This window comes from Lingula anatina, chromosome 5 (assembly GCF_051362555.1).
Source record: "Lingula anatina isolate TDL-2025a chromosome 5, LinAna3.0, whole genome shotgun sequence".
NCBI lineage: Eukaryota > Metazoa > Brachiopoda > Lingulata > Lingulida > Lingulidae > Lingula > Lingula anatina.
In genome coordinates, this window is record NC_141771.1 from 1,230,345 (window position 1) to 1,246,380 (window position 16,036).

General features: G+C 37.0%; 2 protein-coding genes across 4 annotated transcripts; one reads left to right on the forward strand and one right to left on the reverse strand.

The window, feature by feature from the left end:
• Positions 1-28: 28 nt before the first annotated feature.
• Positions 29-12,154, forward strand: LOC106179737 (acid-sensing ion channel 4-B). Of its 2 annotated transcripts, XM_087012965.1 has the most exons (7): positions 29-284; positions 7,117-7,729; positions 8,364-8,466; positions 9,050-9,159; positions 9,809-9,907; positions 10,236-10,330; positions 10,582-12,154. In XM_087012965.1, exons 2-7 carry the CDS (start codon positions 7,172-7,174, stop codon positions 11,057-11,059), a joined length of 1,443 nt encoding a protein of 480 aa, XP_086869091.1. In that variant the 5' UTR covers positions 29-284; positions 7,117-7,171; the 3' UTR covers positions 11,060-12,154. The 2 variants fall into 2 exon arrangements, with proteins under 2 accessions (XP_086869091.1, XP_013418917.2); XM_013563463.3 differs by lacking the exon at positions 29-284 and having other exon boundaries at positions 5,975-7,729.
• Positions 12,146-15,790, reverse strand: LOC106158706 (uncharacterized). 2 transcript variants are annotated; one of them, XM_013563462.2, is made up of 5 exons: positions 15,564-15,790; positions 13,904-14,152; positions 13,240-13,363; positions 12,825-12,914; positions 12,146-12,556 (listed from the first exon to the last, which is right to left on the reverse strand). In XM_013563462.2, exons 1-5 carry the CDS (start codon positions 15,729-15,731, stop codon positions 12,300-12,302), a joined length of 888 nt encoding a protein of 295 aa, XP_013418916.2. In that variant the 5' UTR covers positions 15,732-15,790; the 3' UTR covers positions 12,146-12,299. The 2 variants fall into 2 exon arrangements, with proteins under 2 accessions (XP_013418916.2, XP_086869092.1); XM_087012966.1 differs by lacking the exon at positions 15,564-15,790 and adding an exon at positions 14,443-14,653.
• Between the last annotated feature and the right edge of the window lie 246 nt (positions 15,791-16,036).

Here is a 16,036-nt window from a genome sequence, read left to right on the forward strand (position 1 = left end):
CCAGGCTGATTACCTGACTGACAGACAGAGGGATCGAAGATAGCAGGTGGAGAGCCAAGAGTTTTCTTGTCTGTCGACTTACACGGTTGGTCGAAACGATTTTTTTCTTCATTGTGAGGCCTACGTCAAGGGTTTTAGGACATTTGCTCTGAGTGAGTAGAACCAAAGAAACAGACAGTCAGATTGGCAAAAAGGTAGGCAGACAGATAGAAAGGCAGGAAGAAAGATACACATCGTGGCTGTCAGGGGTAAAACAAAGCAAGCCACAGGTTCACTAGACCAAGGTAAGACGCATCTACAGATACTAGAAGTTGGCCACAAACACGTACTTCAAAGACACATATCACAAAGATAACTCAATTGTAACTAGACGGTGTCCAGGCTGTGGGCAACCTGATACTACACTGACACCTGACACCTAGTGACAATGACGGGAAGCAGGTTGAATTGATCGTGATTTTCTTTAACGTTCAGCTAAGGTGCAATATAATAAATGAGAAGAAAAGCGAAGGGTAACATTTTTAAACATAAATGATCTGAATCGGCTGAGGGACTATTTTAAAACAGGAAAAAATATGTAAACGAATATATAAAAACAAAGATAAGTGAAATAAATCAAGCAGAAAGATTAACATTCTAAAAAAATAACTGACCAAAATGCGTCGAGCCTTAGGGTTTTGTGATTTGGAGATGAGAGAGGAAAGAGGTATTTAAATGCTTCTTGCTTAGCTTTATTTGTAGTGTTTCAAAGAAAGTTGAATGAAAAACTGTGTGTGTGTGTGTGTGTGTGTGTGTGCGCGCGCGCGCGTGCACGTGCGAGAGAGAGAGAAAAAAAAAACCAATGTAGACATGCAACGAACTAATTTCGATCCAGAAAACATTACATATGAATCGATGCGCTGATCTGTATGCATTTGTTTACCTTTTTCGTATACGGGACGATTATTACAATGTATAACCCCTGTATGAGTATCGAGCCACTCGTGATATTTCGTGATTATCGTCTCACTAAAACCTAAGCAGTATTAACGGTGAGAAGAGTACCTGTGTTAATAAGAAACGCTACCCGTGCTCTCTGTCTGCCTGTCACTTCGCCTAGCTACCTGCATAGCAACAGTAACAAAACACCTGTACCTGTGTTTTGGTAAAAGTGAAATTATTGAACGTGTTAAATCTGCCAGCAAATCATGTGATTTATGCTAAGTCATGGAGGGTCGATTTTAACTCCCAACGAAAGCTGATGTATTTAAAAAAAACTGCGCACACGTGTGATAAGATATTTCACGGTATATTTCCACTTCAGGGATTAATACCCTAATTTTACTGACAAATCTACTAAATCACAGGATAAAATGCGACTTCATATGCAAATAAGATATTGCCAGTGACTTCATGGGATAATAAAGAGAAAGTTCCTATTGCCGGCCCCACGTTTTTTGCTGTCATGTCAGACAGCGTAACCCAGCAAACACTTATTACGTCATAGCAACGTGCTAGCCACGTGATCCAAACGTGACGTGTTTGTAAGGAAGATAATTGATTGTGTTTTTTTTACTGTATGTAATTTGATATGAGTAACCATTGCGCAATTTATGTCAATAATTTTGAAGCGTTATTTACAACGATTTTCGTTGGAGTTCTAAATAATTACTAGTCTATGGGCCAATGTAGACCCCCCTCCCCCCCCTTAGTGATTTTCGTTCACTATGTTTTTCTGATAGCTTAGGTCCTAAGCTTTGATTTTCCGCTTGTTTGCCTTTAAACTGGTGGTGGGTGTGTGTGCTACAGCCGTTGCCATGGTAATGTCTGAGATTAAAAATTGAAATTTCTGAGACCAAAAAAATATTAAATTATTCAAATGTGTTAAGTGAATGGAATTCAAAATCCTTTCAGATGTATAGTTTAAGAGCTGCACTATACTTTATGATCCTCAAAATATTTCAAGATGGCTGTAAATTCAAGATGGCGGCCAATTTTAGCTAATTTTTTAGTAATTTCAATTATTTTTCATATTTGAGTCTTTATTCAATTATTAAGGAATAAGAATGTGGGGTATGTTTTGATGCACCGGAATAGCATACAGTCTCTACTTGCTACCTACAGTATTTATTTTAGATGAAACCTTTGAATTTTGTTGTAAAATCCTGAAATCCAGAATGGTGGCCAAAATATAAGTCTGCTGTCCCAACTGGAAAGATGCCAGATTTATCATCAAAGTGTCATTCTTTATTACTTTTAATAAACTGAATTCGAACTTAGGACTTTTTAAAACAATTATGCATTAATTCTGATTACATTAAGACTTTCAAAATTCAAAATGGCCGCCAATATGCTTATACACACTGGCTAAAAGTGATATAATATATTCTTCCAACAGAATATTAATTTTAATTATCTCCCACCAACTTAGTCCCATTAGTTATTTTTGTTTACTATTATTTTCTGGTAGGTTAGGCCCTAAGCTTTTATTTTCTGCTTGTTTGCCATTAAACTGGTGGTGGGTGTGAGTAACAGAGCTGTTGCCATGGTAATGTCTGGGGTTGAAAATTGATATTTTTGAGACCATAAATAAAAATTAAATATTTCAAATGCATTTAAAATCATGGAATTCACAATTATACCAGATGTGTAAATTAAGAAGTGTGCTATACTTCACAATCATCAAAATGTCCCAAGATGGCAGCAAATTCAAGATGGCTGCCAATTATTGCTCATTTTTTAATAATTTTGGGAATTTTTTTATATTTGAGTTTTTATTTAATTATTAAGAAATTGCAATGTGGCATGTGTTTTGATGTTCCATAATGGTAAAAAGCCTCTGCTGTCTGCCTAAAGTGCTTGTTGACGATTTAACCTTTTAATTTTGACGTAAAATCCTGAAATCCAAGGTGGCTGCCACAAAACATGTCTTTTACAAACGGCTGTCCTAACTGGAAAGATGCCATATTAATCATCCCAAATTACATTCTTTATTACTTTTAGGTATACTGAATATGGACCTAGGACCCTTTTCTATAAATTGTGTTAATTCAGATTGCATTATGACTTTCGAAATTCAAAATGGCCACCAATTTGCTTACACATGAAATGATATAATACATTATTCCAATACAAAATAAAATTTAATAAACTTAAGCTAGCTCAGCCCTATTAGCACTTTTTATTTACTATGATTTTCTGATAGCTTGGGCCCTAAGTTCAAATATTCTGCTTGTTTGCCATGTAATAGTTGAAAGGTGTGACAGATTCAGCTGTTGCCATAGTAACACAGGGGTTTTAAAATTATAATTTCTGAGACCTTTAAATTGCCATGTATTTCAAATATATGAAATCGCTGTATTGTAAACTTTTTAAAAAAAATTAGACTTGGACCTCAGTTATCAATAAAATTATTTGAAAAAATTATCATAGTTAAATTGCCAAAATGGCAGCCAATCCAAGATGACGATAGATTTATGTTAATTTTCTTCTTATTACTGAAAGTAGCTTTTTGTAAACTTTGAAAGCAGCATTGGAATTGAAAAATGTTAGGTTTTGGATATGCTGATATGAACAGAATTGCATAAGTACTGTTTACAGTGATTGTTACTCCTATATCCTCTTTTTTAAGTGTAATAAAACCTGAAACCCATGGTGGCCATCACAAAACAGGGTTCATACATATTGCTGTGCTGACCGAATATATATTACATTTTCGTTTCTTTTGCTCTTTCTGATAAACTGAATTAACCTATTAGCATATTATCTAAATATAAATCATTTCTATTCACTTTCAGCCAAATTATATTTACTTGGCTATTCCAAAATTCACCATGGCCACAAATGGCCATGACAGTGCAGGTATGAATTTTGCTGCAATAATATTAAACAGTGCAACAAACAAATAATTCTAAAATTTGTGCAGTTAATTATAATCAAATATGCCCTTTCTACACTGCTTTCACGGAAACACTTGTCCATATTTAGTAAAATATTTAGGATTAAGGCTTTTTGGAAATTGGATGAAATGTCTTGGCTGTAGTCTTTTTAATGAAGAATGTTCACTGGAAAGCCAATTTAAAATTGCTGTTATACCTCTGAAACTGAGTTTTTGTTACAATCTAAGATGGTGTTCATCTATATGAATAAATGGAATAAAACATTTACATGTATATGCCATAACTCAGCTTCAAACTGCTAGAGAGGTAAAATTATATCCACGTTTTGGAAAAATCAATATATCCACTAACTTTAACTGAATATATAATTTAATTTTTTATAACATTTTACTTAAAATATAATTGTTTAGAAATGCAAAATCGCCATCTATATTTGCAAACTAGTTGCCTTTCACTCAAAATCAGACTATTTTGTGTCATTCAACTTGCCCAATAGAAATAAAATGATAATTATAGGAATAACAAACACTATAAGCCGTAAGTAAAGACTAAATACCATATGGATATCAAAATACTTAACATTTCTCGATCCCATTAAATTTATTAAATTTTTAACATTAGTCACTTTCAGTAGAAACAGGTTTAGAAATCAGCTTAAACCAGCTGCAATTTTGATATTGCTGCCATCTTGCAAAAAATCACATCATCTTGGATGTTCAAAGAATGGTTTGCCATCATACCACGAATACAGATGTCCTCTTAAGTTTACATTATTCTTGAAGTTAATATATTTGAAATGTATGAAATTTTCTTAGTCTCAGAAATGTCAATTTCGAACCCCTGTGTTAGTATGGCAATGGCTGGGTTAATTGAATAGAAAACAAGCAGAAAATGGGATCTTAGGATATAAGCGATATATAATAGTAAATAAAAGTCGCTAAAGGGAGGTTCAGGTTAATAAAATCAATCTAAGTAACATTCTTTTCGAATATAATTTTCTATCAATTTTTTAGCAAGAGTGTATCATATTGACCATAAATATATAGTCCCCTATACGCATTGACAGCCATTTCTTTCAAATGCGACAGAATACATTAGTATTTCAACTCAAATGTATTCCTTCCCATGTCAAATGTGAGTGATTAGCATGTACATGAAACTTTGTGTGATTTCTTAGGTCAAATGTGAGTGACTTGCATTTATTGGGGGGTATTATAGGTCTTTTATCTAGTCTAGGTTATTGTTGACCATTTGATCTTTCTTTTTTAATCATTTTACATGACCACACATCTAGTAGTGATCAGCACTATTAAAACATAAGTATTCATCCAAACTTAAGATAAAATTAGGAATATTGCTGTCATATTTTAGTCTACTGGTTACAAAGATGTAAATTCACGGTCATTGGCGGCCATTTTGAATTTTGAAAGCCATACTGTAATCCAAATTAAGTCAAGTAATTGAAAAGGGTTCTGTTTTTATATTCAGTGCACCAAAAGTAATGAAGAACTTATTTTGGGATGATAAATCTGTCATATTTCCAGACAGGATAGCTACATGTAAAAGACTTGTTTTGTGGCAGCCATGTTGGATTTCAGGATTTTTCATCTCAATAAAAAGATTGTACCTTGAACAAACACTACAGGCAGAAAGTAGAGATTCCATGCTACAATGGTGCATCAAAATATCTCAGATATTGCAATTCTTTAATAATTAAATAAGATTTAAAAAATTAAAAATTATCAAAATTTCTGAAAAAACAGCAAAAATTGGCCGCCATCTTGGATTTGCCGCCATCTTGGAAAATTTTGTTCATCGTTAGGTATAGTGCACATCTTAGACTACATGTCTAGAATGATTTTGAATTCTATTTAGTTTATGTATTTGAAATATTTTAGATTTTGTTGGGCTCAGAAATGTCAATTTTTAACTCGTGTGTTACCATGGCAACGGTTGTAGCACACACACCCACCACCAGTTTAATGGCAAACAAGCAGAAAATAAAAGCTAAGGACCTAAGCTATCAGAAAAACATAGTGAACGAAAATCACTAAGGGGGGGGAGGGTTTCGGTATTTGGCCCACGGACTATACATGTTTACTTCATATTCAGTGTTTAAATTATACTCTCAGTATGCTGGTGAAGATTTAAATGGGTTTCAAAATGGGCGACACAAGTGATATTTCCTCCACGTGGAACATCGCAAATATTGCTTGATATAATTTTTGATGAAAACACTTGAAATACAACCGAATGTATATACTTCGTTTGAAAACTGATGCCTGATTGGACATTATCTCATAAAAAACGCGTAATTTAAATATAGATGAAGGCGTCACGCACGGCGTATATAAGTATCGATAAAAGCTTAGTAGCAAAATCGGCGTCAATGGCTTTTATTTACTTACTAGTATATCAAACAATTTAAGCCCCTATACAGAAAAGACCTATTACCAATAATTGCTTAGTCGAGTTGTCACTTCTATCGTTGTTTACTTTTTTTGTCTTCGAGTTGATTACAATAAGCCTTTGATGAGAATTTAGCCAATCATAGTTTACTACAAGTGGTCCGAGTGTATCCGCTTTTTTATGTTATTTTCAAAGGACACACATTTTATTGTTCTCTTGTGTTTGGTCATTTACTTCTCTCTACGTTAAAGTAACTTCTCATCAAGACATAAAAAGGCATCACTTTAAAGTAATTTTACTTCACACACTTTTAATGAGAGAGAGAAGGGCACTTAACGGTCTCTAGGTATTGTTAATATATATTTGAGTAGCTCTCACTTAAAATATATCGATAATTGAAAAGGAAGCTAGGCAAACCTTTTATACTTTTAATATCTGGCCCTTGCTCATTTACAGTTAATATCAACGCACGTAACAAGAGGTAGATGACCAGCAAACGTAAGGCAAAGAGTTTCAGAATCAAGGGCGCAGCATCGTTCAGTATAAGGTACCCTTCAGAAGGAATTACGTCATCCTAACTAGTGTGGTTTTACTCCACGGGGACTCTTGCTGAATGCAATCAGATTATCAAATTAAGACTGCGCTTCTGGTATTGAGTAGAATACATAAAATACAGAGTTATTATATTAGTACGTTGGGAAACAAAAGGAGGATGGTTAGTCTGTCAATCTGATTGCACTCAGCAAGAGTTCCTGGTCCTCTCTAGCTACATGTAGGGCGGCCATACTCATTGCGAACTACCCCAAAGTCACATGTTTTTCATTTGTAGGCAGAGATAGTAGAATACTCGGAGATGGTGGGAGAAACGGTGTGATAATTCCAAAATGAATCACGTCGAGGATAATGACCCGTTTGCTGTCCAGGAGAACGTGAAATACGTGACCTTTACCAGAACCAGTTCCACAGTGCTGGACACGTCGCAGGAGAAACAAAACCATGGCAACGGCAAGAATACCGACACAAACGCCAACCTCCCTCTTAGTATATATCTCACGAACTTTGCCAACGAGGTCAGCATTTTAGGACTGAAACAAGCCATTAACCCGAAATTCTCTCTGTTCCGACGGTTTATATGGGGCCTCTGCGTCATGGGTGGAATGATCTGTATGTTCTACCATATATACAACCGCTTTGCCACGTTTGCTGGGAATCCGGTGTCCGTTAACATTGCTGTGCATCACAAGGACTCTCTACAATTTCCCACTGTGACAATATGTAATAATAACGTATTCAATGCCAGCTCCCTGTCCTCCAATAACGAGTCTAGCGTGGCATACATGTACCCGCCCCACCGCCTGACACCAACGCCGTTTGCCAGTAGTGTGAACTGGACAGATTTCCATATTAGGAATGGATATGAATTCGAGAACATTTATGGTGGCGTAAGTGGCTTTTAGTTATTTTTTTCCTCAAAAGCAACTTCAAAATATTTTAATGCAACCGATAAATTATGGCATCCGTAATATATAATCGTTTAAATTTTCATGGATATAACTCTTAAAAAAGAACCAAAATTCGATCCAAATGAGCACCACGTATGCTTTAGAGATATACAAATGAATTTACATGTAAAAAGACATGTTTAAATCTGATTTGTTGGAGCAACATTCTTTTATATATTTTTATTAGACAAATAGAATCACAAGAATCTTTTAAAAAGGAATTAAAAACTCATATTTTTAAGACATTTTATTCATGAATCTTAAATTTTACAATTTTAAAGAAACCTTGGATTTTTTACTTTTAATTACTGTTTATTACAATTAAGTTAGTTTAGCTCTTATTTATATAAAATATATCTTATTTTTATTTATAAACTATCTATAAACTTCTTTGTATTTTATGTTGTACAGTCTATTGAACATTTTATGGATTTTAGACTTGAAATAAATATATTATTATTATTATTATTATTATTATTATATCCGAAAGCATCCGATATGTCAAGCTTATAATGTTTCATGAGAGAAGTTAATATGAAACCAACTGTACTTTTAATCAACGTTCATCTATTAGTTCTGCGCCTGGGGTGCTTCAAGCGGCTCGGTGTCCTCATGCTCGGCTGCCAATTTTACTCCCGTGGTCACAGAAATGGGGCTTTGCTATCAGTTCAACTGCGGTAGGTAGTTCTGTTGGCAACTAATGATCAGCTTTCTTTTGTCATTCGTTTGGTTTTAGCATCTCAAAAAGTGCGCTTTTATTACTGTTTTTCTCAAATGGAGGACTGTTAGTGTCATTAATTATTTATAAAGAATTTTATGACCAAATCACTTTACTATGTTTATTAGAGATATTGTTTAGATGAAATATCGGACTATTAGTTTTTCGTTCACTCCTTAATTAGCTCAATGAGCTTTACAACAGGACATTAATTCGATATGCTTCAGCCCTAAGCCGCGTTTTAACGATTGGTCTCTAAGCTGCTGGTACCACAGGTAGTAGACGCGTAGTTGCACCTGTGGATTCTGACTAAATTGACCACCTGTCTTGGAGTTACGAGTCCACTACTTAGGGTCGATAGGCTGTAGTGTTTTCTATCAAAACTGTCCTGCCGGTTGTATAGAAAATTCTATACTGTCACTTGTATTTAGAACAATTAGACATACGCCATTGTTTGAGAAACCTTCAATATTCATTTTCCATTTCAAAAATGCGTTAAAGAAATGCCTCATTTACGAATTAGTTTTTATTTTTCTAATCAGGCGATACCAACTTGAAAACGTGGGTAGAGGGGTCATCTAATGGCCTCACTCTTCATCTCTGGACCGCCCAAGAGGAGGCGCTGTCGTCGGTATTTACAGCGGGATACACGGTAATGTCGTCTGCTTTTTGTGAAGAATAACCAACAGTTTTATCGTTTTTTTAAGGTTAATTGCTCAGCACGCCATCAGTCAACTTGAAGTGACAGCTCAAATCGGATTACCAAGTCAAACATCGATTTTTGGAGTAAATAGGAGTGTTTTAAAACATTACATTATAGTGACATCAGGATTTAATTTCTGGTGTCATAGGAAAAGAAGTCCCACTCATATTTATGCCCGGATTTAAGTTCCCATTAGGACTATTGCTCGTAAGGAATAGTGGTTCGTAGGATCTTGGTTCCTGGCGGACTGCATTCCGTTTACTCCGGCACTCCACGTACAGAAAAATTATCAACTTCAAACCAGAACTTTCTTACAAGATGTTAGTTACATACATTAATGGACATGCAAAATTCCTGTCATGTGGGCACTCCCTTCACTAGTATCAACTTTTAACCAAAATTTAGTTACAACATGTAAGTTATATTCATATTTGGACCTGTAAAATGGTTATGCATCTTGCCTCTTGTTTTTTTTTTTCTTAAATGCAGTTTTTATACCTTTAACGATATAAACATTGCTACAAGTATCAATTGAAGATATTTAATTGAACATTTTCATCAATTTAATGTGTATTTCCCTTCTCCCAATATACACCAGGTTCGCGTCCACAACCCTCACGAATTCCCAGAGATTCGGAGTCGCGGGCTCCTCGTGGCCCCCGGAGCCACTACCCAGCTGTCCATTAAACAGGCTCGGGTACGGTAACAAGTCTTTAGTGTATACAGAACTGTATAGATGACCCGTTTATAGCGGGAAATGAGATGGCAAAACCGTCGCCAATTTATTGATTCTTTATTATTAGCATATTAGGACAGGATTAACGGTTATTAAAAAAAACTATATCCTTTTGTACCTGTTCGTCAAGTGTATATGTAGATGGAAATTATTGATTTGTTGAAAATCAATCTAGGAATAAGTATGATGAATTAGGAAAAGGGCTGTTGGAGAGAAAATGTTCACTTATATTATTGATAACAAGCCTTTGCATCACTTGTAAACTCTATGTTCTTCTGCTCCATTTAAGGCTCAGAATCTTCCGTCACCTTACGGTAACTGTAGAGACGGCAGTTTGACGTATTTCAGAGAGTACTCCAAGGTTAACTGCATGGCAGAATGCAAGTAAGTCCAGTACAAAACTAATAGCTAGCGAAGGTACACTGTATATCCAAAACTTGACGTAGCAATCGCTGTTGTAGACAGTGCTGGGAAAGGCAGGAAATGTAATCCTTCATAATACTTTAATAAAAATTGGCTCTATCGAAAAATATAAAAAAATGTTTCTGATATGCCCACATTGATTTAATTTTATTTGCATTTATTGAAATCTGTTTGTTCATTCATTTATTAATTTACATAATTATTTATTTCAGCCATAAAAACATAATGCAGAAATGCGGTTGTCGTCTGCACTACTATCCCCCAGTGGCGGGAACGAGGGAATGCTCCCCTTATGACGTCTACACTTGCGTTGGTCAACAGCTTGTCATCGACTCCGATGAGAAGGCGGCCGCTTTAAACTGCGACTGTTCAGAGCCGTGCAGCGGAGTATCATACCAGCACGGAGTGACACACAGCCGGATATCCGACTCCTACGCAAATTACTCCGCGACTATAACTGGCAAGTCACCCGAATACGTGAATTCGAATTATGTCATCTTAAAAGTGTATTACTCTGATTTAAGTTACCAGGAAACTATACAAAGTGCTTCGTACCCATTTCTGACACTTCTAGCAGATATAGGTGGCGCACTTGGGCTCGTCCTGGGCATGACCATGATGACTCTGGTGGAGGTGGTCGATTTCTGCTTCCAGCTGTGCTGGCTGCAGTTCTACAAAAGGAAAACTTAAGTTTTTTAAGGACAGTGGTGCACAATTGAGAGGTTTTCTTCTTGGACGAAGGTTTTACGACTCTGGAAAACACAGTCGAAAGTTGAATGTAAACATTATTCAGAAATAAGCATATAAACATTTTATAATGGCTGTAAAAGCACAATATGATGACTTGATTAATCTGTTAAATACCGGTATATCCGTTATATATCTTCAAACTGAACTGAAAATAATGAATTGTGTCCCAAAGTGTCGTCTTTATATGAACATATGGTTGCGTTTTGCTTAAGGGTTCTATGTACATGTCCCAGTACGAGTGTATGTATGTCTCAGAACGTACTTTTGTTGTTTTGTTTTTTGTTATTCATATAAATCTCTTGTGTACTCGGACAACTTTTTTTACTTCTTTGCAATTTCACTCCCTATTTATTTCTCGGTGAAATTCATGTTGGCTTGTATCAAGACGTCTTTTCTGCATGTACATCTTTCATTTTTATAAAACGCATTATAAAGCACCAGCTTGTTTACGATTTTTCCCCTCTTATCATCATTAATATGGCAACACTGGCGCATGTTACGCAAATAGGTCTATAACTTGCATATTTCATTTTTTCACCATCCAAATACGTGCTGTTTTTTCTTTCAAACCAAAATCAGATATCTCTTATTATTCAGATTGTACATCCATGACGACATAACAGAATGTGAAAGAACTTTCATGATATATTTTTATTATCCGAAACGAGGCACGAATCTATCATATGCTGGTTCTGTAATTGGTTGACTTTATTTTGTAGACATGCGTTAAAAGGATTTTTAATATGGCGACCTTAAATTTGTTCTTTGTATATTTGTACACATTTTTACAACAGGGGTCAAGAAAACATATACCTTATATCCTCTACATGTCTTGCAGAGGGAGATTTTAATAAAACTAAAATGGGCGCACGGAAGTGATCCAAGCTGGAATTTTGAATGCAATATACAAATATGGGATATGTAAAATATTTTGTATATACAGGATTTTCTATCTCCTTTCAATCAACCTGGTGTCTGTTATAGCAAAATAAGTTCAATTAAACAAAGATAATCAATAAAAAGCACTGAATCGAATAGCATTTTAATCATCAGTTTTCTCTACAGACAATGAATATTGTAAATACAACAGAAAACTGAACATTCATCAAGTGTCTTGATTGACGTTACTCGCAGGCAACCAAGTTCACTTCATTAAACTGCTTTCCGTAATCTACCGAATCTACCCGAGGATTGCCGAGCAGCGACAGAAGTCCTTCGGGCAGTACCCTGCTGCGCAGTTAGACTGACACCAAGAGTCGTGAGCAGCGCCGTCCTGCTTGTTAGAGCCGATGTAGACGCAGTTCTTCCCTCCTGACTGCCCGCCGCTGGTTTTTGGTGGCTCGGTACGTTTGGGAGGGACGGTGTGGGTGACAGGGGCCTCCGTCCGAGATGTCACTGGACCGGTGGTGAACGGTTTAATGTTAATGGCGCCCTTCCCTAATTGGGAATTTAAAATACAACCAAATTAAAGTTTTACTCATAAAAACATATAACCTAGAAATGTTATTTTTTTAATTGCAATCGTTCTGGTGAAAATAGGGTTTCCGTTACACCTAAGATGTAGGAAAAAAAACAGCTATTTATTCCATCCAACTTTTCGCCAGAAATAAAAGAAACAAAATGGTTATCATAAACGTATTTAAAGAAAGAAAAGGAGAAGTGCTGTATTAGTGTACTTGTGAAAGTAGTCCATGGTGCTATTTACCGATAGATACGTCCGCGCAGTTATAAAACTCCTCCTGAGGTCCGCATCCTAGGCAACCACGCCCATTAGCGTCCGTACCCCAGCTGTTACCTAGGTATAAATGAAACCATAAAGAGATGTAGCTCTGGGATATCAAATATAGGGATATCAAACTTCTGTTAATTGTTTAATAGGCTTTATATTGTACTTTCCCTTTCAATAATTTCAGAGAAAAATGAATGTCAGCATAGCTGCATGTAAATGGAAAAGAGAGAGAGAGAGAGAGAGAGAGAGAGAGAGAATTTAAAGAGAGGGGGAGAGGGAGTAACTTCCGCATTATTTTAGGGTTTGCAACAAACCATGGAAGAGGAATTAAATGTGGGAGTTGGGCAAAGAAGAAATACCAACTGAAATAGACAAGCACGAGGGTTCTCACCTGTACGATATTTCCACTGCATCACACACTGAGAGCAGGTGAGACCAGCAGGCAGCTTGTATTTCATTCTGTATGTGGTGGGTCCTTTATCAACCTGGGTGCGAGCACCGCTACCATCCGCTCTCTGGGAACAAGACATGTGACGGCTTTGGATTTGTTTCCCAAGCCAATATGGTAAACGTACCTTTTTTCTCGTATTCTACTTCACACAAAGCTGTGCACAATATTCCCGTTTTTGTTCTAATCTCTTAACACGTGGATACTCTGAGTTTGTACAGAATATGCGTTTTGTTTCGTAAAAAGAAATCTTTTTTTTCAATTTTTTTTAAAATTATGGTCTAATTTTGAGAAATATGTAACTATTTACTCTTAAATATCTGCTATTTGGTCTCAGTTTTCTTTTTATTGTGGTTATTCTTTTCCTTAATCTTTGTAAAATTTGATAAACTCTTTATATGCTACTCAAAAGAATGCCAAAATTTGATATCTTAACATAAATTCATACTATCCTATCAAACGATTATGGCGCGTGCAATATGAACATGTGATTGTGGGAAACAAAAGTCTTTCACAAGCAAAAAAAAGTCCACATCGGCACTTAATTCAATACCAGCTAAATCTGTTCAAAAGAACAAGACACCGTGTAATATATGATATAGTTTACCTGCAGCAGGTACCTGTCCAGACAGGCCTGAGTGGCCGGGATACTGGGGTTGTTATGAGGACATAACCGGAACTCAAACCAGCCCTTATGCGCAGCCGTCAAATAGACCTCGATGTCGATGACTTGACCGGTTTGATAAGAACGCACGATGGTGCCGGTTGCATAGCGACCGCCAGCTTCATGGTCACGTTTTCCGTCGTAGGGGTCGCCACAGATGCCGCATTTCCCACCGTTAGTGTTCCATTGCCTCTGTGGATAGGATGAATAGCACAAAAAGTGACCATTTTATAAAACGAAAAAACCATTGACTTAAAACTTCTTACCGCAAAATTATTTACCTAAACCATTTTTCCCTACCGAATTTTCACCATATTTAATTGAAATGGGCTGTATCTGCGATAGGGCCTACACTCTGCAGTGGGTAAAAACTAGCGTGCCTCAAAGAAGAGGGGTCGATCTTTAGATTCTTTCAAAGCGAAATAAAGAAAACAAACAAGCGAGTTTTTCCGGATGTATCTTTCATATTTAGCAATAGTTACCGAAAATCCCCCACAGTACAGTCCGTCATCGTCGTAATTGGTCGGAGTGCCGAACCCGAACCGCCACGCGCAGTTCCTAGACGGTGGATTGGTCAGTCGGCCGTGACCTTTGACATAGTGGACAGCCAATAAGCTGACCAACGCACAACACAGCACGAGCTTCATCATTTCTGCGTCAGTTTTGATCGCGCTGCAGACGACATCGATGGGAAAGGTGTCGTCTGCTTACAGTCACATGGTGCCTCATGACCCAATTGACCTAGCCTTGAGACCGTCCTCCTACTGAAGTCACGCTTAATGTGTCACCAAGGAGTTTTGAAACAGGGGTTCAGAAACCCTTGTCTGCAGGGCTTGTCGGTAACTATTATGCGCTTTTGCACAGCGATAGAGATTGACCTATAGGACCGGCGAGTTCTGCGTAGAGGACTTATGGTTCATCTTATAACCTTGGGAACCTTCACATTTGGGGAGTCTGCAAACTAATGCTGGCAATATTGATATGGCACATGTTTAACTTGGTTTCCTCGTGAACTCGTAGTGCAGCTTCACGTCATATTCAACTTCCCATTTTGTTCATAGCTTCAATCTTATTATTAGATATTATTTTATTTATTTATTTATTGTGACAATTGTCTAAAGTAGACGACAGTTCAAAGTTTTAGAATAAATTACCCGCAGTGAAAGTCGAAGAACTAGCTTCGCCGCACTAAGTTCCACAGTCAAATGCCACTAACAAATATTTTAAACGCCGCGCACTTTCACTTTTCAATTGAGACTCGTAGGTGTAAGTATTGGTAGTAATATCATGATTTAGTAAAGCGATCTTGCACGTTAGACCAGATGTCCTGAAGGGAAAACATTGAAACAATTGCAAAAGTGTACACTGTCGGTTTAGGACAAACAATACTAGTACGTGTGTTTGTGCTCGCACGTGTGTGTGTGTGTGTGTGTGTGTGTGTGTGTGTGAGAGAGAGAGAGAGAGAGAGAGAGAGAGAGAGAGAGAGTGTATGCAGGCAGGTATAAGAGATGTAAGCGCAGCTTAGACATAGATTACTGCAACCAATAGCCTGTGTGTGTGTGTGTGTGTGTGTGTGTGTGTGTGTGTGTGTGGAAGAGCCTACCCCCTTTCCGCCGCAGTACAGTCCGTTATCGCTGTAGTTGGGTGGCGTGTTGAAGCCATACCGCCAGGCACTGTTCCTGGCCGGAGGATCGGACATTCTTCCATGACCTCTGACCTCTTGGACAATCACTATGACAACCAAAACATATATTACGTTCAGCTTCGTCATGGCGGTGCAAGGTCTATGATGTCGATTTCACCGAGTGTGGATCAGGTTTATGATATGTGAGGATTTATGTGGCGTTAGGAGGATGCAGGTTTGTACGTTCCCATCGATAAATGCGTAGAACAGTATACGAATCATTATCCCCACCCCCTCCTCTCTCTCTCTCTCTCTCTCTCTCTCTCACACACACACACACACACATTGTTTACAGCATTTATGTATTACTACTAACAGTAGATCAAAAACCAGAAGATTGGGCGTTGCTACATGTACTTGTACCCTACCATTGTAAACGATCTTTTTAATAC